The sequence below is a fragment of the Lottia gigantea genome, assembly GCF_000327385.1.
Source record: "Lottia gigantea unplaced genomic scaffold LOTGIsca_27, whole genome shotgun sequence".
Classification (NCBI taxonomy): domain Eukaryota; kingdom Metazoa; phylum Mollusca; class Gastropoda; family Lottiidae; genus Lottia; species Lottia gigantea.
The window spans coordinates 679,281-707,128 of record NW_008708846.1 but is presented as its reverse complement, the minus strand read 5'-3'; the positions used below and the strand labels follow the sequence as shown (position 1 = coordinate 707,128).

Genomic DNA, 27,848 nt, shown 5'->3' with positions numbered 1-27,848 from the left:
AAATATCAAACCCAAATTTAAAGTCTGAGATCGAGTTCGTATTTTCAAATATAAAAGCAAATTCGAAAAAGGTTACGTTGGATACCTGACGAACGAAATATTCATCGTTGATAAAGTAAACAACACATCACCTCCGACATATGAATTAATCGATCAAACAAAGAACAAATCATAGGAAGGTTTTATCAAAATGAACTTCAAAAAACCGACTTTTAAAAATGAATGAACTTCTCGAAGATGAAGAATTTGATAGAAGATTAAGATGTAGACAAGCATTTACGCTTTCTTAAATTTAAATTTAAATGCAAATCTATGTTCAAAATATTATTGAATGTGTTTTATTAGAATGTAATACAATTTTTTTCAAACACAAACTACGTATATATTTCAACAATACTCCTCAAAAAACCGACTTTTAAAAATGAATGAATTTCTCAATAAATATGAAACCTTACTTTGTGGATCAAATCGGTGACACTCTTCAAGGTGATTTAGATATAAACAATTTTAGCATAACTAATTTAAAGTCTTGGGAAAACGATAATGACGCTGTTCACAAGAAATATTTACGGGATCAAATAAATTCAATTGAAGTAAATAAAAACCATTTAGAAGATAAAATAAGTAATGTGAAAAGATTCTTCAAACGTCAACTAAATAATAAAAATTTTGTTAATGATTCTAAACTACAACATGAGGTAAAAAGATTAATAAGTTTTATTCAAAAAGAATTGGTCAATGTAGCGAATAAAACTGAGTTACAAAATTTAATTTCATTAATATCTAAATTAGACATTCAACATTTGATAGATAACATTCCAGATGAAAATGAAGATACGTTTCAACAGGAATTAAATGCTCTGGAAACTAAACTTAACAGTGAATTACAAAATATTAAACAACAAATATAAAACATAGATGATAGCGAAATCAAAACCTATATTCAACAACAAATACAAAACATAGATGATAGCGAAATCAAAACCTATATTCATCAACAAATACAGGACATTGATGATAGTGTTATTCAACAACAGATAACCACTATTAATAACCTAGTTTTGAAACAGGAAAAAAATATAGTCGCATTAGAAAAAAAGTTTCTCAAGAAAGAATCATATTATTTCAATCTTCCATTTAGAAATGTGAGTGATAAAGATGCTTCTATTACTGATAATATTGATAGATCAAAAGACTACGAATATAAAAAATATGGATTTACAGCAATATAAGAGTATATACTCTTTCAGGTGCTATTACTTACTCCCAAAATATTTTTAATAGAGATGATTTTACTTTTAATAGAGAAGATTTTACTTTTAAAGGAAAACTTGTAATTGAAATTAATTTTCCCATCCAGGTAAAAGTTAACAGCGACAGATAACGGTGACAACAGCCGTAACCGGTGGATTAATACTTCCAATAATTGTCCCAACTGTATTAGCTGCGTTCACTGCCGTTTAAACTTCATTTATTACTTTAGGTTTTACATCAAAAAAGAAAGCTTATTATAAAAAGAAAACAGAAAGTTTAAATACATATCTTAATAAAATATTCATTTTTTTAGAAAGACAAGAACATAACAGTTGAAGAATTAGAAGAATTCAATGAAATTTTAGATAAATTTGATGTAGAAATATCATCATTTAAAGTTAAAAATTCCTAGTTAAAAATAGATACTTAAAAAAAAGAATGGATAAAATTGGAAATTTAAACAAACCTCTATCTAAAACACTGTTTTCAAAGATATTCAAGTCAATACCTAATTTATTTTCGCGTAAATTTGACGAAGAAGATGAAGAAAAATTTAAATATCTAGTTGATAGGACAACCGATATTTTTAAAAATGGGGAGAATGAAATTAAAATATCAACCACAAATATGATTTTTTCAGAATTAATCAAGAGAATAGCTATTCTATTTAATGATTTTAAAAATAAAAGTCAAATTGAAATAAATGGTCAAATATATGAAAAGGGGGAATATAAACAAGACATGAGATTTTCTGGATTCAATGCTCAAACTTTCAAGATTAATCATTCAAAGATGCATGATAAATCTGATACCTCTGATTGGTATTTTACAGGAGAGATTATTTTCCACAAAAATAATTTTAGAATAGTAAAAAGATCTAAAACTGGCAGAGGTGGTAATCTACTTAAAAAGATAAATGAATACAAAGGCGAAAATTGTTACATACCAAGCGATGGTTATTGTTTTAAAAAATTGTAAATCACTTCATGAATAAAGACTTAACAAAGGAATTTCAAGATTTCGTCAACAGTTTTCTAAAAGCAAAAAGAAAAGGAGTGATGACAGTTGGAAGAATTAAGATATTCAACGATCGATTTAATACAAATTTTCAAATCTATAACCCTAAAGACATTCATTTTCAACCAAGATGTGTAAACATAGACTTAGATTGGGTTTTTTATTTACACAAAGAACATTTCTGTTTGATAAGAAGAAATAATAAAGCTTTAGGTATTAAAGAAATAGAAGATAATTACGATGAAAATGTATGGAGAACCTGCGGGATGATGATGCACTAACATGTTTTGCTCAGTTTAAACTAAACGTGATTTCACAACCTCATGATGATACTTTATTCGCTTGGGATTGCGAAACCTATAGTGAAAATAAAGCTATTCCTTATTGTTGTACTTTAGTCAATTTGGAAAAACTAAGGAAAAAACTAGAACTAATTAAAAGAGTATTCCCAGATTTAAAGCCAACTGATCCCATTCCAGAAGAATATTACAACAAACTCATGACTAATATAGTAGAAATATTTGTAGGAACAGATTGTTTCGATCAGATGTTGCGTCGTTTAGGAACAGTAGATCAAAAAAGACTAACCTTAATTGCTCATAACGCCAGTGGTTTTGACAACTGGATTGCACTTCAAAGCATTAGTAAACTAACACAGTGTCCACTTGTAACAGATAAAAAAATTCTATCTCTTCCTTTATCTAATCCATATACAGAAGAAAGATTGCAGAAAAAGTGGAAAAGAAAGAAAAAAGAGATAAAAATATCTGATAAAAATAACTATTTACAAAACATATGTCTCACTTGTTCCTATCAACATGAATCATCTAGTTTGGCGAAATGGGGTAATTCATCCAAGAATTTGAGAAAGATTGAGGATGTAGACATTGCAAAATACACCTTTGATAATTGGGAATCTTTAAGACACTAATGGGAACCTTACGCTAAAAGAGATACGTTTTGTCTCGGAGCTTGTTTGATAAGATACAATCAAGCAATGAAAGAAACTGTCTTCCAAAACGTTTCAAATAATCTAACGGCTTCTTCTTTATCTTTAACGGGTTGGTATTATTTATATCATTACGATAAAGAAATGGTTGAAGAAGAATGGTATGAAACTACTAGAATGGTTCCGAAACACATTGAAAAAGAAAAAATAGAAAAAGTTTATTCACATACTCATCCTTTTATAAGATATTTTATCAGACAAAGTATTAAAGGAGGAAGAGTTTCTGCTAACAGAAAATCATTTGAAACGAATAAAATGGATGAGATTTGCGCCATTTTAAAGGAGTATTTAGATACAGAACTAGAGAGTAATAACATAATAAATTTATTCAAAGAATACAGCGCTAGCACGAAAGATAAAACAGAAGTTCACGCTAAACTCAAAGAACTGAACTATTCTAAAATGATGGCATTTGATGCTAATGGTTTGTACGCCTCTGCTATGACAGAAGGTGAATATCCAAAAGCTGAAAGTGCAAGAGCGTTTCTACCAGAAGAAAATAAAGAATTTGTTAAGCTCTTTAATGAACAGAAATTCAGACCTAGAACTGCTATTTTAAAAGTCTGGTTTGAATATCCCAAAAACATGTTCTTCCAACCGATACCAGCTAAAGATAAAATCACTTTCAAGAATAGAATAGGTAAAAAGGAAACTGGCACTAAAATCAGGTTCAGAAATGGTTTCTGTCACGACGTTTTAACATCGGTCGATATTCAAGAAATAGTGAGAGCTGGTGGACGAATTATTAAAATATTAGATGGTATAGTTTAAGAAAAAATATTTAAAACTCCACCCTATAGAGATTATATTTTAATTTTGAGAGATCTAAGAAATAAATATAAATGAGAAGGTAATATCGTAGGTAGTAATTGCATGAAATTATCAGGCATTTCGTTGTATGGTAAATCTATTCAGAGGGATAGAAATACCTCATTGCATTTATGGAATGAAGAAACCTTCCGCCTTAATTACGACAAACACGTCAAGAAGTATGACAAACTCAATGAGACTCAATACATTGTGGAGATTAATGACGAAGAAAAAGAGTTTGTTCCTCCTAAGGATTCTACAAGATTAACACCCACGCATTTAGGTACATTTATATTATCTCACAGTAAAAAAATAATGAATAATTTTATTCACATGATAGATGGATTTTATAAACCGGAAATATACTATACGGATACCGATAGTTTATACATTTCGTCTAGCAATTGGGATAAATTAAATGAAGCTGGGTTGGTGTCCGAAAATGATTATTGTAAAGGAAAGAATGATTATGGTGATGGTGGAATTATATTTGGTTTATATTTAGCGCCAAAAGTTAAATACGATATCATTCTAACTTCCGATAGTGTTTTAAAAGAAAAGAAAAGAAAACGTTTAAGAGATACTCTAACTATAAGATTAAGGTAGAGGATTATATTCAATTAGCTAGTGGACATGACGTAACGAATGAATTTGATAAACCTTGGGTAAAAAGTTTTACTGATGGAATAGTTATTCCTAATGAAAAACAAACTAAAAAATTTAGAAGTTATCTGAATCTCATAAAGAGAAAAGCACCGGACGATAAAGGAATCATGTATCCTTACAGTGATAAAGAGGAGATGTGCTTGGATGAAAACTACGAATTTGATGATTTTGATTATTTTACAAACGTATCTAATGATCTATCAGAATAAATTTAGTTCTTTTGTTTTAAATGAAGTTGAATAACAATTTCCTCGTTGCCAAAATCTATAAACCTATTTTTACCATCTTTGATTTCCAGATTTATATCTTTAATCATAAAGGAATTAAGTGGTAAATACGTCGTTTGAAATGGTTTCTCTATAATTCTATATCCTATCGGTACAGTGAATGTTGGAAGACTGTAATAATCTGACGTTTGTATTTATTGAAAAATCCACCGTTAATTTGTTAAATTGCAATGTATATTTATATCATCGATATCATTCTCGATATTAGCTTTGTGTGGTGCTAAAGTGGATTGGGTTTATCAAATCCTAGTAACGTATTCAATGAATTTTCTACGTTGAAATCAACTTGACTATTATTTCTTAATATCAATTTTATTTTGTTCAGATTCAAATTACCTTCGAATTCAATATTGTTTTTACCATTGACACTTCCTCCATATTCAGATAGGTATTCGTTAATGGCTATGTATTCGTAGCTTCCTGGTAGTAAACGTATGGTTTTGAACGTAACTCCATTATCTGTTGATATTTTTATTTGATTATTTTTTTCGTTGATATTTCTAATGGAATTGTAAACAGAGAAATACTTTAATCCTAATTCATATTCTTGATTGCGATCGAATTCGTACTCATAATCTAGAGATAATTTAATGTCTGATTTATTTGAGGTGATGATGAATAGTTGTTCTTTATTTGACATTTTTAATCACGCTTTTATAATAATTTTTATCTATGATACCTTTTTCTTTTTAATATACAATTTACTTCATTATATTGTCTGTGCGATCGATGTCCTTCCTTCATTGCCCCTAATATTACTCGTAATCTATTAAGTAGTTCCTCTTTGTTATCGGATAAAAACGTTATACCTTGTCCAGATGCCACCATATCTTCGAAATCGTCTATATCTTGTGTGATTGAATCTTCAAGATTATCATCTGCTTCGTCAACTTCATATTCATCATCTTGATCAATTACTCTTATATATAGTTTAACTTTTTTTGATCCTCTTGTTTCGGGTCCCGACTTTCTTATTGCATCTAGAAATTTTTAGTATGCTACTAAATCCTTATAATCGGCAACATCCTCGCCATTCATTAAAGCTATTAATCCTCTCGATAATGTGTATATATAATCTTTTGTATCGATTATAAATTTGGGGTAACTTTACTAAATTTTATTCTATATCCATTAAACAATAAGCCATCATTATCAACGATTGGTGAAATGCTCTTTGGTAAAACTGGGTCAGGGTTTGAAAAATAATGTTTTATATCATCTAATGTCCTAATTATGATTTCATCATCTTTAACGGGATATTCTATTTAATGAGGAGAAGGAAACGGTAGTTGTTGAATTTGTTCAGGTGTGGGTTCTAATTTCCTTTTAATATCCTCTTGAGATTTTAATATGGGTTGAAATAGAGTTTGTAGATTTTCCGTTAATCCGAGTTGTTGTAATCTGTTATTTTCAACTTCGGTCTTTATTTTATTCTTAGCTTTGATATATTCTTTATTTCTTTTTAAAATATTATTCCAATTATCCATTTTTAAAAAAATAAAATTTAACAAATGTCTGTCATAACTCTTTCATCAGCAGGTTTTCTAGTATTAACGAATATATATCCATGATCATCTGGGTTTTTCCATTGAGCTTTACAAACCTTTTTAAATGCATCTCTGTCCATTCCGTTATTTATCGACTGAATGATTTGAGATAAATCTTTATCGTTTAATTCAAATAATAAAAAACAATTTGCATTTTTTCTAATAAATATAGAATCCATCCCGTAAAAAGATTGGGATTGATATATGCAGTGACAGTTGTGATGTCTTCCCTTCGTGAAGAATTCTTGTTGAACAGCTTGATTTCTTTGCGCTACGCAGTCGTCAAACAATATTAAGTTCTTTCGTTTGCTATCAATATTAGACAAGTCTAGGTCATTAACATTTTTCGTAAGAAAAACTTTTATATCCGTTGGGTTCTTTCCTTCGATGTAGTTATCTAAGATATCTTTTATTTCCACTACTTCTTCGTTTTCTCGTAATATTGAAATAGGTCTTGAACATCTTTCTTTGGTAGATATTCTAAAGCTTTGAGAAATTGATAATACGATTGCTCTGGTGTTGTTGTGATATACAAAGAATCGAAATCTAAAAGTTTTGGTGTTGTCAACATGTTAAAAGTGAGATGAGTTTTTCCAGAACCAGAACTACCGCATATGCACATGAGCATTGGGTTATTAGGAAATATTAAATTAAATTTTTTGCCCATTTTTTATTATTTTAATTTGTTCCAAAAATAACTCCTTCTCCTTTATACTTTGAAAGAAATATTCCTTCTCCAGTGTGTATATTTTTTAAAAATATTCCATTACCCTTTTGTTTGACTTTGCTATACTATCTACTAATTTATTTAATCCTTGTTTAACAGTTTTCTTGGTTTCTTCACTAAATCTTTTTCCAAATTCTTTCTTTGTGCCTATCATATCTCCCACTCCTGAACCTTTCTTTTCCCTTTTAGGTTTTTTAACCTCTGCTGCCAACTTTTCCATTTTTAAATTATGTCTATGTTCTTCGGCTGCTTTCTTTTCTTCGGCAGCAGCTGTTACTTCAGCTGCTTTCTTATCGTTGGCAGCTTTTATTCCACCAGCTGTAGCACCAGCCACTGTAGCCGTCGTGGAAATACCAGCAAATATTAAAGGTAGGGAAAATAAAAATCCACCTTTTTTTACATTCGCGTCAATTCTTTCTAAATCTATATCGTCTCTGACTTTACAATATTTGTATTTATCAATAAGTTTTTTAGTTATACTGATTTTTTTACCGTTGAAAGTTATTACAGTTGGGGAATCTGTTTCAACAGCGTCTATTATTTTCATAGCTAAAGTTTCTACTTTCATTTTTAAGGGTGTATTTTTTACTCAATTCTTATCATTCTTCTATCTGCTATTTTAATTAAATGTTTTGCTTCTTCCAATAATAAACAATAACCTGTTACATCTCCTTGTGTTTTTTCAATATGAATATTTATGTTCACTCCTGTTTTGAAAAGATCTTCTTGGTGAGCTGATAGATCAACAGAAGATTGGATGATTAAGTGCAAAATCTACATATTCAAACTGAGGTGGATTTCCAAATAATTCACACGTTTTTATAGTTTCTATACAATTCATTATAATCCTTTGTGGTTGGATTAATTGTTAAAGGTTGGTTAGGATAATTATCGTTGTTTAATCTTACTTGAACTTTATGGATTAAAGGATTTTGAGTTTGGTTCATTGCCACCCTAAAGACATTATTGTTATTCGTTTGAGAATCTGGTAAGTTCTTTAAACCAACCATTAAATATCTTGCTGGTTTAATAGTGTTAGTGATTGGCCATGTGGTGGATTCTCCCGTTAAAGTCATGCCACCTACTGTGTTACGATGAAGAAAAGCTATTTCAATATCTTTAGTTAATGAGTTGAATATTCTCGTTTCTACTTCAATTGATGGTGTTATTACAGGTATGAAAAATTGGAGATTCGTTATTTCTAATTTTGCATCTGAACCATTTTCTCCAAAGAATATCTTATCGTCGTTGATTTCTCTTTGTAGATGAATTTTATATGGTAACCCTATGGAAACTTTTCTATGCTCCAACAGACCGAATAAAGGATATAATTTCCAATTTATGTAATTACCCCTATTATTCTCAACAATATTATTGTACTGAAGTACTTGTTTTTCAAATCTATGATTAGCTGCTCGTGCTACTCTTTCTATTGTGTTTCGAGCAACAACTCTCACTCTATCCAAATCAGCATCATTTGCAACATTTCTTACAGGTTCTTTTAAAACGCTTCCATCACCAACATCGGGTATCAAACCTGAGACTGAATCGAAATCTTTAGGATATAAAACTGTTTTCAACATTGTGTCGAATTCCCCAGGGTGTTTAATTGTTTCTATCGGATTTGAACCAGCTTCCAAAACCATCTCGCTAAACAAAGATGGAAAGAAATTGTTTTCTAACGTTGTATTAGTTTGAGGAACTTGATTCTGAGTTCCATCTTTAATGTTGAAATCGCATCTGAAATAAGCATCTGAAAGAAGCAACCAATTCGATAATGAATTTATTTCGAAGATAATTCTACCACCATCATTCAATTGAGATTTAGAACCAACAGTCGGTGAGATGATAATATAATCCTCTTTTTTCTTGTTAAATGAATAACGAATCGGATCGTATAATCTAAAAATTGGATCTAGTATTTTATTTGCCATTTTTAAGGTTTAAAATTTGAGTAGAAAATTGTTTTTCCCAAAACATTATTTTAAAACCAGATGTTATTTTATATAAGGGTATTCTTAATATGCTTTTTTTGATGGAATGTAGGAAATTGATTGAAGGTGTTTTTTGGTGTATGAATTTATGAAATGTAGGGAATTTAGGTCTTTTTTAAGTGTAAGTATTTATGAAATGTAGGGTGTTTAGGTTTTTTTAGTATATGAAATTGTAAGTCGGCATATGGTAAAGGGTGGTGTAGTATACATACACTGGAAGGTCAATTCGGTACAAAAAATTTTGGTAAACCGGTAAATGGTAAAACGGCATAAGGTAATGTACACATACTACTATTATGACAAAAATTCAAAAAACTTTTTAACTTGCACAGACAATATTTTAAGACCTATTCTCAATGAAAACGTGGTTTCATGAATGGTTTGAGTTATTGCCCTTGACTTAATAAAAATGCTTCAAAATTTGTTCGTTAGCACAATAGAAGAAAATTTGTTTTATAAAAAATTTAGGCATTTCCCATAGCTACCAGTGTTACCTTACCTGGAAAGCTATGTAATTTTCATTCGTAATTTGTCTATTTAAGTTACAACACAAGGGCAGTCAGTTCAATCCAAAACCAACCCGTTAGTTATAGTGATGATTGAGATGTTCCTATAGTTTCTTCAAGATCAGAACCAGAGAGGACAGGAGAATCATCGCATATAAGTTTTTGCTGGAAAAGGTAAATAAAATATTTGAAATTTGCAAACTTTTTTATATCTGGATTCATATGAATTTGAAAACCTGACACAGATTTAATTTTGTTTGGGTTCTGTTATTTACCCAACCTCAAACTGCATAAGTAGAAATTAATTGTTATTATTGTATTCCAAAATATGGTGTGATTAGAGCTTATAAGCAGCCTAGCACCGTTATCTTCACCCGAAATAATCGCAAGTACAACCTTAAGAAAATATATGGCTACAAAAACTCAGGTATGTATAATACACTTAAAAACTAGTGAATTATTTTGTGATTAATAGTTCTAGAGAAAGTAGCTTAAAATGCTTAAATAATTGTACAGCTATCAGGTCAATAAGGTTAAATAGTGGTGTAATTATTGAAATCTAGATGACAATTTCAGACTATAGGATATATTTTAGCATCAAAGTTATCAAAAATGTACTGAATGGCAAATGTAATGTAGAAGCTTCAGGTCTTTGATAATTATAACAATTATTATTGGTCATTTTTTTGTAATGTAATTGCTATTACAGGTTTAAGATCTCAAACAAAATAAGATGACATGGGTATTAGACCATCTTGGACCATCATTCTCTATATAAATGTATCTTCCTATTCGGTGTATCTTGTTAGTTACCTCATAGACCATCTGCTTTTAACAATGCATCTTGCAGCTTACATCTTTGCTCATTATTACAAGCATATTGAACATAAAGATTACGGGGGAAGGAAGTATCAAAAAGTTTTGTCAAAAAAGGTTAGCAGTGTTACAGTGGTTTGATTAGGACACCCTTTGTTTTTATATTTTCTATTTAATTTTTAGGAATCCTAATTATTTAATCCTGTAATTTTTTAATTTTCTTATGTGAGTCATGTGATCCCTGGTGATTGCAAACTAAAATTAAGAATACCACAGGATTAAATAGGAAATACAAAAACATCTAGAAAAAACGCAGATAGCAAAATTGTTTCTTATTCAAGACACAAATCAAGTTGGGCGTTTTAAGGATAAGTGAAGTTCAAATGGAAGGTAATAATTTTTTCATGATACATGTATGATAACAGTTAATCATTGTGTAGAAGTATATTAGTAGAAAATGACTGTCAAATCTTTATTGTTATAGCAATCCATAGACAGCTTTTATGTTAATAACAATACAGAGAGATAGTGGACCACAGCCATATACGCCCACCATGGCATGCGGAGGTAAATATTCAAGATTTTGGGGCAAGGGCAATAACTCTGCTTCAAACAGTCGAAAATAGCTCAAATTCGAACTCGGTCTTCGTTTTATGAATATGTTTACACTTGATTCCAACAAAAAATCTAGTTTTTAGAGCGTTAACAAGCAAATGTTGAAGGACGGACCAACCGATAGGGGTGCCGATAATATACGTCCACATAGAGAGATGTGGGCGTATAAAAATTCGAACTTGACCTTCGTTTCATGAATATGTATGCACATACCGAATTTCATTTGATTCCTTCGAACACTAGTTTTTAGAGTGTTTACGAGCAATTGATGTTGATAGAAGCACTTACTGTATAGAGGTTAAAGGGCGATAACTCCTCAAAACTGACGTAAGAGGCCTAAATCTTGAAAAAGCCATAAATTTAATCAGAAGTAAACTAAACTTCCTCAAACTTTTCGATTTAGGCATCCATTTTAAGTTTCATCAAAATTGGTTGAAAACTAAGAGAGTAAAAGCATTCAAGACTTTCGGGAAAGGGCAATAACTCTGCTTTAACAGTCGAAAACAGCTCAAATTCGAACTTGATGTTCGTTTTATGAATATGTATACACATACCGAATTTCATTTGATTCCATCAAAAAATGATCGTTTACAAGCAAATGTTGACAGAGCGACCGACTGACAGGGGTGCCGACAATATGCAACCTTTTCAAGAACAAGGGCAATAACTCATACTAAATATTTTTCAATTCTTCTGATTTGCATTAGGGTTCATCCTTGGGTGATTACGAACATTCACACCAAGTTTCATTAAAGCTAAAAATTGAACTCGTTTTCAAGATCAAGGGCAATAATTCATACTAAATATTTTTCAATTTTTCTGATTTTCTATAGAGTTTATCCTTGGGTGATAACAAACACTCATGCCAAGTTTTGTCAAAATCCATCAAGAATTGTGCCTTCTAGAGTATTTACGAGCTAAAAATTGAACGCGTTTTCAAGAACAAGGGAAATAACTAATACTAAATATTTTTCATTTTTTTTGATTTTCGATAGGGTTTATCCTTGGGTCATTACAAACACTCACACCAAGTTTCGTCAAAATCCATCAAGAATTATGCGTTCTAGAGTGTTTACAAGCTAAAATTGAACGCGTTTTCAAGAACAAGGGCAATAACTCATACTAAATATTTTTCAATTTTTCTGATTTTCGATAGGGTATATCTTTGGGCGATAACGAACACTCATACCAAGTTTCATCAAAATCCTTCATGAATTGCACGTTCTAGAGTGTTTACGAGCGTTTCAAGAACAAAGGCAATAACGCATAGTAAATATTTTTCGATTCGTCTGATTTTCAATAGGGTTCATCCTTGGTTGATTACAAACAACCATACCAAATTTCGTCGAAATCAGTCAAGAATTGTGCCTTGTAGAGTGTTTACGAGCAATTGTGGACGTACGGACGGACCGACGGAAAGAGGTGACAGCAATATACGCCCCCCCCATTTCATGTGGGCGTATAAAAAGGATGTTTTGAAAAAAAAATTTTTTAGAATTGTTTATATGTTAAACAAACTGTAAAAAAGCGAAATGGCCATATAAGAATTATTAATTAATAATCTCTTAAAGGGCCATTTTGCTTTTTTATACGCCCCAGCGAATATGTTGTCGTATATTGTCGTCTTTCCTTCCATCAACATTTCTTGTCAGCACTACAGAGACAGTTTTTTTTGATGAAACTTGGTTCGAAGTTGACGTATATTTGTTGAATGGGTTACTGCCCTTAAATTTGTTTGTGAGCACAATAGAAGTTACCGTTATCAACCGATTTTAACTTGGTGTCATCATTGGTATTAAAAAAATCTTAGACAAGTTCTAACTTAACGCAGCTTTTGAGTTATTGCCCTTGACTTCAATAAATTTTGATGAAACTTGTGTGATCGTTGGAATTTGGTGAATGTTTTTGTGTTTTGATATAATATATATTATCGTTAATTAAGATATTATCAATTCTGACAGCTGCCAGTGGGCATATGTTACCTCTTCCTCTACAGTAGTTTTCTAACATTGTTCAAAAAGCAAAACAAACTTAAAAACCTTAGGTAATACTTTAAATGATTTTACATTTAAATATTTTAACGCTGGATTTTTTTAGTTTTAGTTTTTTTCATATTAACTAGTTAATTTTTAGGAATCCTAATTATTTAATCCTGTGGAATTATTTTTTAATTTTCTTATGCGAGTCATGTGATCCCTGGCCACAGGATTAAATAGGAAATACAAAAACATCAATAATAATTTCAGAATATTGAATAGAAAATCGAAAACAAAAATATTAAACAGAAAAAAGGAAAACAAAACAGTGTCCTAAATGAACCACGGTACATAGCTGAATAATAAAGTGAAATTACAAATTTGGAATAGATATAGGTGGTAATATTAGTTGATACGTATTATTTACTGATTGAAGTTTATCGTTATAGAGCTACAAGTGAAAATTATTCACAAGTTAATCAAACAGAATTAATAAGCTCATTCTAATTTGATTGTTTGTTTTACAGCAACTTTATTCTTTTTTAAACATGTAAGTTTTAAATTTAATTAAAGTTATTTTAGCATCCGAGTTAAATCGATGTAATACTAAGTTTTGAATCTAATAGCCTTATCCGTTACAACAACAAAATGCTGAATTATTAGCTTTTTTTTTTACTTTGCTGACTAGCAGGCAAAACATTCCCCAGCACACTTCGGGATTTTTGTGCATAGTAGTTGGTTTCACAATTTGAATTTTCAACTGTATTCAGTCAACCAGTTTTCCAACTGTTCAAATATGTGATAATAATGATCTATTTCTTATCCTTGTTGAAAAGCTGTTTAGTAGATAAATGGGGTTCTCTTAATTTGAGAATCATGAGAACTCACTCATATATACCAGGGGCCAGACAAGATAGACAACCATAACACGAGAAATTACTTTCACATCATACTTTCTGAAATCCTTTTTCTGAGGAATCGTTGATGGTGAAGAAAAACTCATGCAAATTTATTTCTAACAAACCTGATTAGAGTAAGGGTCTTCTACTTATCTGCATCACTACAACTGATTAGTTGAATACATCCTGGCACAGTTACTATTCTCTAGAATGAAGGTTTGAAGTGTAATGAAAGGGAGACAGTTGCACGCACAGCCTTCTGAACTGAACTGCATCTCAATACTGTCAGATATGTAGGCTCAGTATTACGAACAAATCATTCCAGAACAACGATTTAAAACTGGATGTAGTCAAGGGGGAGACAATTCGGGATTGAACCCTGGACCTTCAGGTTAGCGAGCAAGCGTCTAACTCACGGCGGCTCCCTTAAAAGATTTCAGACAAATGACGGAATGCAATAGACTTGCATGTAGATGAAGATACTGTGTGTCAAGAATAATATATTATTTTATTTTTACTTTCACTTGAAAAATGACTGACTTTGTGTACTAATACATAGATCAGTATTCATACTTTGTTATTTTGCTGCAACCCACGTTGCACTTCGTCCTATGCACTTCGAAAAAAACGAACAAACGTGCACCACAAAACCTCTCTTTGTACTTTCTGCACCTCATAAGTGAAAATATGCACAAGTCTATTGGGGTAGTACGCCCATCCGTCTGTCCACAATTGCTCGTAAACACTCTACAAGACACAATTCTTGACGGATTTTGACGAAATTTTGTATGAATGTTCGTAATTACCCAAGAGTGAACCCTATTGAAAATCAGAAGAATCAAAAAATATTTAGTATGAGTTATTGTCCTTGTTCTTGAAAACGTGTTCAATTTTTAGCTCGTAAACACTCTAGAAGGCACAATTCTTGATGGATTTTGACGAAACTTGGTTTGAGTGTTTGTAATCACCCAAGGATGGACCCTATTGAAAATCAGGAGAATCGAAAAATATTTAGTATGAGTTATTGCCTTTGTTCTTGAAAGCGCGTTCAATTTTTAGCTTGTAAACACTCTAGAAGGCCCAATTCTAGATGGATTTTGAGGAAACTTGGCATGAGTGTTTGTTATCAACCAAGGATAAACCCTTTTGAAAATCAGAAATTCGAAAAATATTTAGTAAGAGTTATTGCCCTTGTTCTTGAAAACACGTTCAATTTTTAGCTTGTAAACACTATAAAAGGCACAATTCTTGTCGGATTTGGACGATACTTGGTGTGAGTGTTTGTAATCACCCAAGGATGAACCCTATTGAAAATCAGAAGAATCGAAATATTTAGAATGAGTTATTGCCCTTGCTCTTGAAAACGTGTTAAATATTTAGCTCGTAATCATTCTAGAAGGCTCAATTCTTGACAGATTTTGATGAAACTTGGTTCGAATGTTTGTAGGATGAATCCCTATTCAAATTTAGCTATTAAACACTAAAAGGCATGATTCTTGCTGGATTTTGACAATACTTGGTTTTTTATTATTCAGTCCCTATCTCCCCGAAATGTCGTCTGCTATCCACTTCAGTATAATATTCCTTATTTAGCACAATCTATGACTACGATAGTATTTATAGTAACAATCATGCCTTCTTTTGATTCCATGTCAACTTTCAGTCCTCGGGAAATGTACTAAAAGGTGCAACAAATTAACGGTTTCTCATTGTTTCAGACATTTATTATTAGAAAATATTATGTATCACAAATAAACTGCTATACTGAAGAAAATTACATCGCATTATGACGAAAATTGTATTTCAAACTGCGATGCGATACTGATTATTTTGTTCCTAGACGTTTTACTTCGAACCAATGTCTTTGGACAACTCTGGTTGCCTGTCAAAAGGTGTGGCCTCTCTGAGAGGGGCGACCGGTCATTTCATTGAATTATCACAACTTAACCAATATTGATATTTTTTTCAGGCCAATAATGGGCATATTTACGAATCTGTGAGACAGCGTTTTTTCGTTTCTTGTTCTATGGACACCTCAAATACGATTTCAATGATAGAACCAACATTGTAGTAGAGTTGCCCATCTGTCTCAATATTTTTCATATGATAAAGTAAAAAATAAAGCCCTTACCATAGCCATTAGGTAATGTTGACTCATTATGCAGTTGACCTCGATTCAAATAATTACGATGTCTTGCTGATCTGCGTCGTATGAAATGTATTGTGCTGCCCTCTGTATTATTATTATTATTATTACTATCATCGGCAGTAATGGAGGGTTGCGAAACAGTCGTTGTGGTAGTGGTTGTGTTATTCACAATGGTTGAAGTAGATGATGAAGAAGAAAAACTCTGGGAGGCTGGATCAACAACACTGACAGGAGGTATACATTCTGCAGCAGACCTGGAAAATAGTATTTTGAACATTTTTTTTTTAAGTAAGATGAACATTCAGAAGTATAAGAAGGGTTCTCCAATTTGTACAGAATTGGGTAGTTTGATTCTTCATTAAGAAGTTGAAACATCTGTTTTGTCCACTGATCTGTCACTAATGGGCCCACACAAATAGTTTGGTCATATATTGTAATGGCCCTGTCAGTCCGTCTGTACACATTTGGCTTGTGCTCACTCTACAGGCTACAATTCTTTATGGAATCCTTTGCTTTTTATTTAGTGGGTCAACGTACTTATGTTCCCTATCGATTTCGTGATGATCTGATAATTTTTCACCGAAAAACTGTGTCACTCTATAAGCTTCTTGTGCAACTCGTGCTCACTCTGCTTTTTATTTAGTGGGTCAAGGTACTTATGAAGATGATCCCTATCGATTTTCGTGATGATCTGATAATTTTTGACCAAAATTTTGTTTCCAACTTAGCGAGTTCACCACAGGCATCTCTTTCTATCAATAGTTGACTCTCTCTATGATAGTATATATAGAAGAAGATGGCAAGTCACAACCATATAACAATAGTTAGATTAGTATGAAGAGGAACAATGAGAGGGATATAAAATATGTCTAGTGTGAGAGGAAAATATTCAATGAAACGATTCATATAAGGTTAGGATTATGTTCCATTTCGGTAAATGGTAGAAAAAGCGTCTGAAGCAGAGATGGTTGTGAGATGCATTAGCCACCTTCTCCTATACTATCATAGAGAAAGTCTACTATTGATAGAAACAGATGCCTGAGGTATTCACTCTATTAGCCATAAAGTGCAATTTTTGCTCATTCTTAAAGCAATTATTCTTTATGGATTCTTTTTATATGCACACAAAAAATCTGTCAATAACTGAACCTTCTAGAGTGTTTTCAAGATGAAATTGAACGCATTTCGCGCTCATGTTGTCATTCTGAATAGGGAGAATTACGTTTCAGAAGCAGAAAATCAACTGAATAATCTTTAACATTTTGCCATTTTACCAAAACCAATTTTCAAAGAAACTGCTAATATGATTAACAATATTCTTGCCGATTTGGTCAAAACTAGTTTTCTCAAACAGAAACAATATGACTATCTGTCTGCCAAACCTGATTGTCGTGAGAGACTTTTGCACACTTTGCCGAAGATCCATAAGAATCTAACTAAGGAGTGGTTTATCTCAAATAAAATCCCTAAAGGCCGCCTGATTATATCTGACTGTGGTAGTGAGTCGTATGCAGTGTCAGAATACATTGATCATTACTTACTACCTCTAGCATGTCAACATCGCGCCTACCTTAAAGACACAACCGATTTTGTCAATAAAATCTTTGAGTTCCTTCTAATGCTATTTTAATTTCTATCGACGTTTCTTCTATGTATACCAATATAACACTGCTGGTTGAACAGCAGTTCGTAAAGCTTTTAATAGAGACCCAGAGGGTTGACCGACGATGCAATTCTACAGCTTTTAGAAATTTTTCTTAGTCGAAACGATTTCACATTTAATAGTAAAATTTAATTAACAAACTGCAGGGACATCTATGGGCGAACGATTTGCCCCTTTGTACGCAAACCTTTTTCATGGCAGAGTGGAAACATGAGGTATTGCCCCTCTATCCATTTGACCCACATTTTAAGGGACGCTTTTTGGATGACATTTTTAAGATTTGGGCTTATTCTATCGAACAGTATTGGGTATTTTTTTAAATTCTCAACAACCACCATCCTTCTATCAAACTAACCGCAAAAGTGAGTGACAAAAGCATAGACTTTCTCGATACCACTGTCTTTAAGGGAGATTCCATAGCAGAAACAAATAATCTGAATAAGAAACTCAAGAGCTCCTTTCACCCAAAACACACCTTTTCTGGTATAATTAAGTCACGATTTAAGTTAAGTTTTACAATTTCACCGAATTTGCACAAAATCTTCTGCTTTCACCCAAGCCTGTACAATTATTTTCTTAAAACTGAAAAGGGGGGGTGGGTACTCTAAACGATTTTTATGAAACATAAAAAATTCCACTTTAGCACAGATAGCGGCTATATACAGGCTTTATGCCAAAGTACATCCAGGTTTAATGAGTGTACTCATTTTAATGCTCACAGGTCGGTTATCAAATTAAAGAAAGACAAGCCTGTTTCTAATCATTTCAACTTCGACAACCATTCAATAGACTATCCCACCATAATCCCAATTGAGCGCATAGAAATTGAAACTACCGAATTCCGTCAATCTAGGGAAGCCCATTGGATTGAGACATTGAATACAGCAAGACCTATAGGACTAAATATTCACCATAATGTAGGCATAGCACCCTTTGTTGTCCCGTTCAATACAACCAGCAATGGAGCAAGCAAGATAGTTCATGCCCACTATAAGAGCCTTCAAGAGAAATTCCCCCCCGTCTATAAGCAGAAAATGATAGTTGCATATTCAAAAAATAAGAACTTAATTGATAATATTGTTCATAGTAAACTAAAAACAATCAGTACATAACAGATACTATACTTATCGGCGAGTTATTTTTTCTAATTTCAGATCAGAAATAGAAAAAGACTCAGTTTTAGGACCCTTTAATCCCAATTTCTATCTGTTCCACCCTAGGCCTGTACATTTGAGAGAATCAAACCCTCCCTTCCCCGAAATCTAATAAGAACACCTTTCCAGGTGTATAAACCAATGCCCTGAACCCACGCTTTATTCACAATTTAATCATTTTCCCAATACCAATAATCTTATCCCTGCCAGTTCAGATTCATCCATTAATTTTACGACTGTTCCACTCACTCTGGATCCAACAGCAGCAATATAAACTAGTGTCCAAAAGAAACGATACCAACTTCTTTTCAAAATTGTTTTTTACTAAGTGAATTGTCTAATATGAAAACATGCCAATTCGTATTGCACATCCCAAACACAGCATAGTCGATACAAATACCGAGAACACGTGATCACTTCCGGGAAAAAACGTAAATTTCATGAAAGTGACATTTCCCTCTCCAGCATGTTCTGCACGTGCATAAAAACTGTATAAAACGGCTGATCACACACGTTGATATCACAGCAACAAAAAGAACACAAGATATGCCACGTTTGACAGCCATCGAGAGAGAGAGAGCCGTTGGAATGGTCCAACAAGTAGCGACACACGTCGACGTCGCCTGAAGGTTGGGCTGCGCACGCATCACTATCACCAGGTTGATGCAGCGGTTACGTCAGACAGGTCAGATGTCAGACAGGCCCAGGTGAAGATCGTTACATTCGGGTATTACACCTGAGGAACCGCACCGTAACAGCGACGTCCACGGCGGCTACAGCACTGGGACACAGGATCAGTCGACAGACCGTCTACAGGAGACTACGGCAGTATGGTATCCGGCCACGTCATCCCTACCGCGGACCGCTCCTGACGCCTCGACACCGGAACAACAGACTGATCTGGGCCAGGCGAGTTCGACGTTGGCAACGGCTGGACTCGGCACGTGTTATGTTCTCTGATGAGAGCAGATTCCTCATCTTCAAAAACGAAGGACGGCAGCTTGTATACCGAATGTGAACGTTTGGCGCCTAACTGTATCCAACAGGTCCGGCCGTTTGGAGGTGGAGGGTTAATGGTTTGGGGTGGCATATGTGGTGACGTAAAAACGAGGCTTGTCGTAATTCGTGGAAACCTTAATGCACAGCGTTATATTGATGACATCCTACGGCCTGTTGTGGTGCCCTTTATTCAGCAACAGCCTCGTGGACTCCTTTTCCAACATGACAATGCAAGGCCACACACAGCAAGATTGACACAGAACTTCCTTGCCAACGCCAACGTACAGGTTTTGCCATGGCCCGCATGTTCACCGGACATGAATCCCATCGAGCACTTATGGGACCACCTCGATCGGCAAATCCGACGTCGTCGTGTGCCTCCAGTCAACGTCCAGGACTTGGACCGATATCTCCTCGAGGAATGGCAACGCATCACTCCCAATGTCATCATACGTTTGACGGCATCAGTCCGTAGACGTGTTCTGGCATGTATTGATGCTCACGGTGGACATACCCGCTACTGACTTGACTTTGTGACGTGTGGTGTGACATTTCCCGTTGTTTCTGTGATCAGTGCTCTAACGAAATGTTCTTTTTTCGACCCCACCCATCTTTAAAGGCTTGTCATATTGGTTGTACAGATTTTATTGAAATGAAATTTTTGTACAGATGTTGTGAAAGGATTTCTCAAAAGCATAACACCAATCCTAAACTTCTACATTGTTTAGTTTTTCTTTTATGTCGTTGCAAACAGGTTGTATCGTTTCTTTTGGACACTAGTTTAGTTTCAACAATTATGAATGGAGAAATAGAGATGATGAATGTGGGAGGTATAGATTTATCTGACATCCAGGAATACAACATTGGGAATATCTTGTCAACTGTGTTAGAATCTGAAGCTAATGACGACAAATCAAATGAAGAGATATTACAAGATACAGTTTTAAATGATTCTGCTTTGCATGCTATTGCTAAATCCAGCTTAGAAGCACCATTAACTTTCAAGCAAACAGATAGATCGGTGACCATGAAGATCTTTTAGATGATCCGTTATCCAGAATGGGAGCCAACCTCAAGTGCAGAAGAGGATTTAGATGATACGCATGACGCTGATGATGATGATGATAATGCTTTACATCAAAGACCAGAACAAACCACCAACGTAGAAAAATATGGGAATGAGAACAGGAGTAACAAGAGAAAGGATTTATGCTGGGAAAGAACTATAAAATGGTAATAATGGTAGATGGCCGATTCATATTCCATGTTGATAAGGACCAGAGAAAATTATAACCATGTAATTGTATGGAAACAAACAACAAATGTGGGAAGAAACTACTGGATTCATTCTACTAAATGATATTGTAGAGAAAACCCATGTTTACCAAAACAAACTAATGCGGAGGTCGCGCAAGGTCGCTCATGTAAATTATTAATCTTTTCCGGAAATCCACGAATAATAGGTTTCCACAAAATTAGGTTACTTGACTGTACTTAAATCTTGACGTATGTGTCCCTTAAGGTATCTGAAAGTTTTAACGAAAAAATTCAAGCCCAAAACGCCAAAACTATTTAAAAAGTTTACACAAGATTACGAAAGTTTAGAAAGCTACTGTAGAGATTTATGTATAACTAATAATATCAATCAAAAAAATTCAAATGCACCTAACTACCAAAATCTCAGCTGGAAAACTAAATCATTCACTAACATGACCAATGAAACGAAATATACATCCTATTCCTGTTAGGCGTGAACACAACTAAACATGATGTTCTATTAAATCTACATTAACACTACAGTGTACTCTGTGTTATTTTATATCTGAGTATTCCGACGACGTTATGCATAATCTTTTTCTGGTCCTGATTGATTTTGTTCTTATGTTAGTTTTAAAAACCCATGAGTATTGCGACACTCTGTGTATTACGAATTACAAAACTAAAGGCTCCCGCGCCAATGGCGCACTCTACTTTCTCCCCACACTACTCCCCGTACACAATGCGCCTTTCGCTCAACTACATCTGACGTCAGCCTATCATATAATCGATCAAAATGGCGGCCTACTACAGTGATAGTCACGCTTGTCCTTGTCTTTGAATTCAGGCGATTGGATATTATAAAGGCAGGGGTAATCTTACCATAATTCAACGCACCCTGAAGCTGAAGAGATTTTACCATTTAATGATGCTTTGGAAGTCATTTCCTATTTACCCTTTTTCACGGTTCCGTTATCTATTTTAGGCAGAATATCCATTTTCCATGACATCTTTTTTGTTTGTTTTTTTAATTGCTATAATGATTGAACAGTTTTCACGTATGTGTCATTCACGTATGTGTTATTTTAAAGCAAAAACCAATATATCAAATTCACAAAGCAAATGCTACTTTATATGAAAACGTAAATACAATAGTACCTAAAATAGAGCTAATATTTAGAGCTATGAATTCACTACAAGAGCGCAGCCATGTTTGTTTTCTCGTTTTATCGCGCACAGTCTTGCGGTATTAAGGAGTAGTCTCTAATAGCCAAACTTCTTCAATCTACTACGATAGTTGACCTCTTCTTTTCTTTCGTCACAGTTGCCGTAGACAAAAGGTGACTGGCTAAGTATTACCGAATTCCACCGGAAATATCTGACAGTGATTAAAACATACACAAGAAAGCTAACTTTCTTCATACGAATTCTGTTATGTTTCAACCAAAAAGCAACGTTTTTTGCAGTTTTTTGGGAGGGGCAAAATAAAATTACTACTTTAGCCAGAAAAATAATGGAATTCCACAAATTTTTAACAAATTTAAACACGTTTTAACAAAGTCAAGGGCAATAACTCAAAAACCGTTCATCAAAAATGCGTCAATTTAGAACTTGTCTGAGGCCTTATCAATTCCAATGATCACACCAAGTTTCATCAGAATCGGTTGAAAACTGTAGCTTCAATCCTGCTCACGAACTATTTTTAACAAATTTCGACGCGTTTTAACAAAGTCAAGGGCAATAACTCAAAAACCGTTCATCGAAAATGCGTCAAGTTAAAACTTGTCCGAGATCTTATCAATTCCAATGATCACACCAAGTTTCATCAGAATCAGATGAAAACTGTAGCTTCAATCCTGCTCACAAACAATTTTTAACAAATTTCAAGGTGTTATAAGTTAAGGGCAATATCTCAATAACCGTTCATCGAAGATATGTCAAATTCGAAGTTGACTGAGATCTTAGTGCTCACAAGAAATGTTGACGGACCGACGGACAGGGGCGACGACAATATACGACCACATATTCATGTGGGCGTATAAAAACGATTACGGTGATGGTGAAATTATATTTGGTTTATATTTAGCACCAAAAGTTAAATACAATATCATGCTGATGGTGTTTTAAAAGAAAAGAAAACATTTAAAGGTTATTCTAATGATAAGATAAGTGTAGAAGATTACATTCAGTTAGCAAGCGAACATGATGTGTCGAATGAATTTAAGAAACCATGGGAAAAAAGTTTCACAAATGGAGTAGTTATTCCAAAGGATGATGATAAACAAACTTTTAGTTTTTAGAAGTTATTTGAATAATGTTAAAAGAAAACCGTTCACGCTTCCTGCGTATTCGGATAGGTATTCGTTGATAGCTATGTATTCGTGGCTTCCCGATAGTAAGCTTATGGTTTCGAACGTAACTACGTTATCCGTCGATATTTTTAGTTGATTGTTGTCTTCGTTGATATTTCTAATGGAATTGTAAACGGAGAAATACTTTAATCTCAGTTCGGACTGTTTATTGCGATCGAGTACATACTCGTATTCTAGAGACAATTTAATGTCTGATTTATTCAAGGTTATAACGAATAATTGTTCTTTATTGGACATTTTTAATGACGTTTATATAGTCTTTTTTAGTGATGATTTTTTTCTCCAAAAGTCGTTATAATATGCAATTGATTTCATTGTCCGATCGATGACCTTCCTTCATGGCCGCTAATATTATTAGTAATCTATTAACTAGTTCCTCGTTGTTATCTGGTAAAAAAGTTATACCTTGCCCATATTTTCGAATTCGTCTATTTCTTGTATGATTGGATAATCTTCTGCATAATCATCTACCTCCTCTTCATCTTGCTCAATAACTTTTGTTATATATAAATCAACTTCTTTCAATCTTCTTGTTTCGGGTCCTGACTTTCTTATCACATGTAGAAATTTTGAGTATGCTACTAAATCCTTGTAATCAGCAATTTCAACATCCTCGCCATTCATTAAATCTATTAACCCTTTTGTTAATGTAAATATAAAGTCTTTTGTTTCAATTTTGAATTGTGGTGAATTTCCACTAAATCTTATTCTAAATCCATTAAACAATAACCCCTCATCATCAACGATTGGTGTAATACTCTTTGGTAAATCTGGGTTAGGGTTTGAAAAAAAGACGTTTTATATCATCTAATGTCTTAATACCACCATATTCAATCGGTTTGGGATGAGGTTCTATACGAGGTCTATATTCTAATTTCTTTTTGATATCCTCTTGAGTCTCTAAGATTGGTTGAAAGAGAGTCTGTAGATTTAACGTTATTCCGAGTTGTTGTAATCTGTTATTTTTAACTTGGGTCTTTATTTTATTCTTGGCCTCGATGTATTTTTTGTTTCTTTTCAAAACACTATTCCAATCCGTCATTTCAAAAAAAATAAAATTAACATATGTCGATCATAACTCTTTCTCCCACAGGTTTTCTAGTATTAACAATGATCATCCGGGTTTCTCCATTGAGCTTTACAAACCTTTTTAAATGTATCTCTGTCCATTCCGTGATTTATAGACTGAATGATTTGAGATAAATCTTTGTTTAATTTGAATAATAAAAAACAATTTGCGTTCTTTCTGATAAACATGGCGTCCATTCCGTAGAAAGATTGGGATTGGTATATGCAGTGACAGTTGTGATGTCTTCCTTTCGTGAATAATTCTTGTTAAACGGTTTGACTTTTTTGTGCCACGCAGTCGTCAAAGACAATCAAGTTCTTCGGTGGTTGTCGATTTAGACAAGTTTAAATCGTTGCATATTTAGTCAGAAACACTTTGACGTTGGTTGGTTTCAGAGAAGGATTCTTTTCTTTGATAAAGCCATCTAAAATGTCTTTTATTTCCACGTTCTCTTGCAAGTCTTCGTTGCTTTCGTAGTAGTGAAAAATGCCTTGAACGTCTTCTTTCGAGACCTATTCCAAAGCTTTGAGAAACTGATAATAGGATTGTTCGGGAGTAATCGTGTAAATATACATCGAAATCTAAAATGTTTGGTGTTGTCAACATGTTAAAGTGAGGTAAGTCTTTCCACAACCCGAAGATCTGCAAATGCACATGAGCATGGGGTTGCTAGGAAATATGTCCGAATGTTTGAATTTCTTGCCCATTTTTATTTATTACATTTTCGTACCAAAAATCCCCCTGTTGCCTTTATACTTTGAAAGAAAGATTCCCTCGCCCGAACGTACGTTTTTAAAAACTATGGCGTTGCCCTTGTGTTTGACTTTTATTTCTCCCGTGTCGATATTATCTATTAATTTGCTTAATCCTGTTTAACGGTTTTCTTGGTTTCTTCGCCAAATCTTTGTCCGAATTCTTTAACAGTCCCTAATATATCTCCTACTCCCAAACCTCCTTGTGCTTCTCTTTCCATTGCCAAATTGTGTCGGTTTCAGCTTTCTTATCGTTGACAGCTTTGGCTATCCCAGCAGCCCCACCAGCAGTTGCACCAGCTGCAGCTAAACCAGCAAAGATTAAAGGTAAGAAAGGTAAAAATCCACCTTTTTTTAGTTAAATTGTCATAAATTTTTTCCATGTCTATATCGTCTCTGACTTTGCAATGTTTGTATTTATCGATAATCTTTTGGGTTATATGCACTTTTTTACTGTTGTCAGTTATTAGAGTCGGCGAATTCGTTTCGATAGCTTCTATTATTTTCATAACTAAAGTTTCTGGTTTTATTTTTAAAGGGTGTTTTTTTATTCAATTCTTATCATTCTTCTATCTGATATTTTAATCAAATGTTTTGCTTCTTCCAGCAATAAACAGTAGCTGGCTACTTCTCCTTGTGTTTTATCGATGTGAATATTTATGTTTACACCAGTTTTGAAAAGATCTTTTTGATGAGCTGATAGATCAAAACAGAAGATTGGATGATTGAGTGAAAAATCTGTGTATTCAAACTGAGGAGTATTTCTAAACAATTTGCACATGTTTTTATAGTTTCTGTACAATTCGTTGTAATCTTTTTTGGAAGGATCAATTGTCAAAGGTTGATTGGGATAATTATCGTTGTTCAATCTGACTTGAACTTTGCGAATGATGGGATCTTGACTATGGTTCAATGCCACTCTGAAAATGATGTTGTTGTTTGTCTGAGAGTCTGGTAAGTTTTTGAAACCGACCATTAGATATCTCGCTGGTTTGACGGTGTTGGTGATTGGACATGTGGTGGATTTTGAAATCACATCGGAAATGGGCATCGGAAAGCAGCAACCAATTGGACAACGAATTAATTTCAAAGGTAACTCTTCCTCCGTCGTTTATTTGGGTCTTTGTCCGTATCGATGGTGAGATGATTACGTAATCCTCTTTCTTCTTGTTGAACGAATATTGAATCGGATCATACAATTGAAAGATTGGATCTAATCTGTAATTTTTGCTTGCCATTTTTATCCAATGATTTTAAACCCTTTTCTTTGTTTTTCTAGGGCTTGTCGTTCTAGTCTCTTGTTTCTTAGTCCTCTTATTAGCTGCAGTTCTTTAAGATCGTCAGATTTTTTCACTGCATCGCTTATATTTACTCCTGCTTTTGCAACAGATCCAAGAGCTTACGCACCTGAGGAAATGAGGGGTTTATTGTTTGAGACAAAGTTGGCTACTTTGGGTATTAAAGATGTTAGCGCAGAGAAGAAACCGTCTCCTTCGATTTTTCTTTGTTCGTGTTTTAAAATTAAAGACATCTTATTTTTTTAATGGGATTATTTTATACTGTATTATTATAGTGAATGTTTGTTTTTTTTGAGGGGACCTTATAGAGTGAAGAAGGTGTATGTTATGCAGATGAAGATGTTGCATAGAAGATATTTCTGACATTTAATACAAAATTTTTTAACCCTAAGGAACCAGTTTGAACTGGTTTTCAGATTTACAGAAACCGGTTTGAACTGGTTTCTGTATATCTGAAAAGACATATGCTACTCAAGTCCCTTTTTGTAAGTCTTCTGTGGTCAAAAGGATAAAGGTTATTTGTTGGAGTTTGCTCCCTTTAACTGTTGTTGAAAACAGTAGGTTAAGGAATATTCATATATGACGTCATATTGGGCACATGTTTTTCAAATTATGAAACTTGAATTGTTCTGTAGAACAAAACTCAAGTCTGGTGACCAAATTGACAAGGTAAGGAATGTAATGTGATTTGTTGTTAAATATGCTTTGCGTTTGGGCGATCTAGAGAACAAGATTTGAGTTTCAGCGATCTGTTGAACATGGTTTGAGTTTAAACGACCTAATTATGGTTGGAAATAATGTTACTGTGACGATACTCAGATTTAAGCGTAAAATCAAAACTGTTACGCACTGCTTCAGAACCACGCGAAGCCTAGTCTTGTTATTGATGTAGATATCTTGAGAGTCCTGCTGGTTTTGGGTCACATTTGGATGCAAATAAAACTTTTGATGTTCCATGAATGTCGATGATGAAATAATGCTTCATGTTCATGAATTCAAACAATCAAAGGGA

General features: G+C 33.5%; 5 protein-coding genes across 5 annotated transcripts; 3 read left to right on the top strand and 2 right to left on the bottom strand.

Moving 5' to 3' along the window:
- Nucleotides 1-443: 443 nt before the first annotated feature.
- On the top strand, nucleotides 444-911 carry LOTGIDRAFT_160979 (hypothetical protein; the record flags this gene model as incomplete). Its single annotated transcript, XM_009056238.1, has 1 exon — nucleotides 444-911. One exon carries the CDS (start codon nucleotides 444-446, stop codon nucleotides 909-911), a length of 468 nt encoding a protein of 155 aa, XP_009054486.1.
- A 1,610-nt stretch (nucleotides 912-2,521) lies between these two features.
- LOTGIDRAFT_160978 (hypothetical protein) lies at nucleotides 2,522-3,202 on the top strand (the record flags this gene model as incomplete). The annotated part of the gene is made up of 1 exon (XM_009056237.1): nucleotides 2,522-3,202. One exon carries the CDS (start codon nucleotides 2,522-2,524, stop codon nucleotides 3,200-3,202), a length of 681 nt encoding a protein of 226 aa, XP_009054485.1.
- A 333-nt stretch (nucleotides 3,203-3,535) lies between these two features.
- Nucleotides 3,536-4,696, top strand: LOTGIDRAFT_160977 (hypothetical protein; the record flags this gene model as incomplete). Its single annotated transcript, XM_009056236.1, has 2 exons — nucleotides 3,536-4,040; nucleotides 4,167-4,696. The coding sequence occupies 2 exons, from the start codon at nucleotides 3,536-3,538 to the stop codon at nucleotides 4,694-4,696; spliced, it is 1,035 nt and encodes a 344-aa protein (XP_009054484.1).
- A 1,851-nt stretch (nucleotides 4,697-6,547) lies between these two features.
- LOTGIDRAFT_117896 (hypothetical protein) lies at nucleotides 6,548-7,257 on the bottom strand (the record flags this gene model as incomplete). The annotated part of the gene is made up of 2 exons (XM_009056235.1): nucleotides 6,548-7,052; nucleotides 7,097-7,257. 2 exons carry the CDS (start codon nucleotides 7,255-7,257, stop codon nucleotides 6,548-6,550), a joined length of 666 nt encoding a protein of 221 aa, XP_009054483.1.
- Nucleotides 7,258-8,232: 975 nt separating this feature from the next.
- LOTGIDRAFT_160975 (hypothetical protein) lies at nucleotides 8,233-9,251 on the bottom strand (the record flags this gene model as incomplete). Its single annotated transcript, XM_009056234.1, has 2 exons — nucleotides 8,233-8,271; nucleotides 8,325-9,251. The coding sequence occupies 2 exons, from the start codon at nucleotides 9,249-9,251 to the stop codon at nucleotides 8,233-8,235; spliced, it is 966 nt and encodes a 321-aa protein (XP_009054482.1).
- Nucleotides 9,252-27,848: the final 18,597 nt, after the last annotated feature.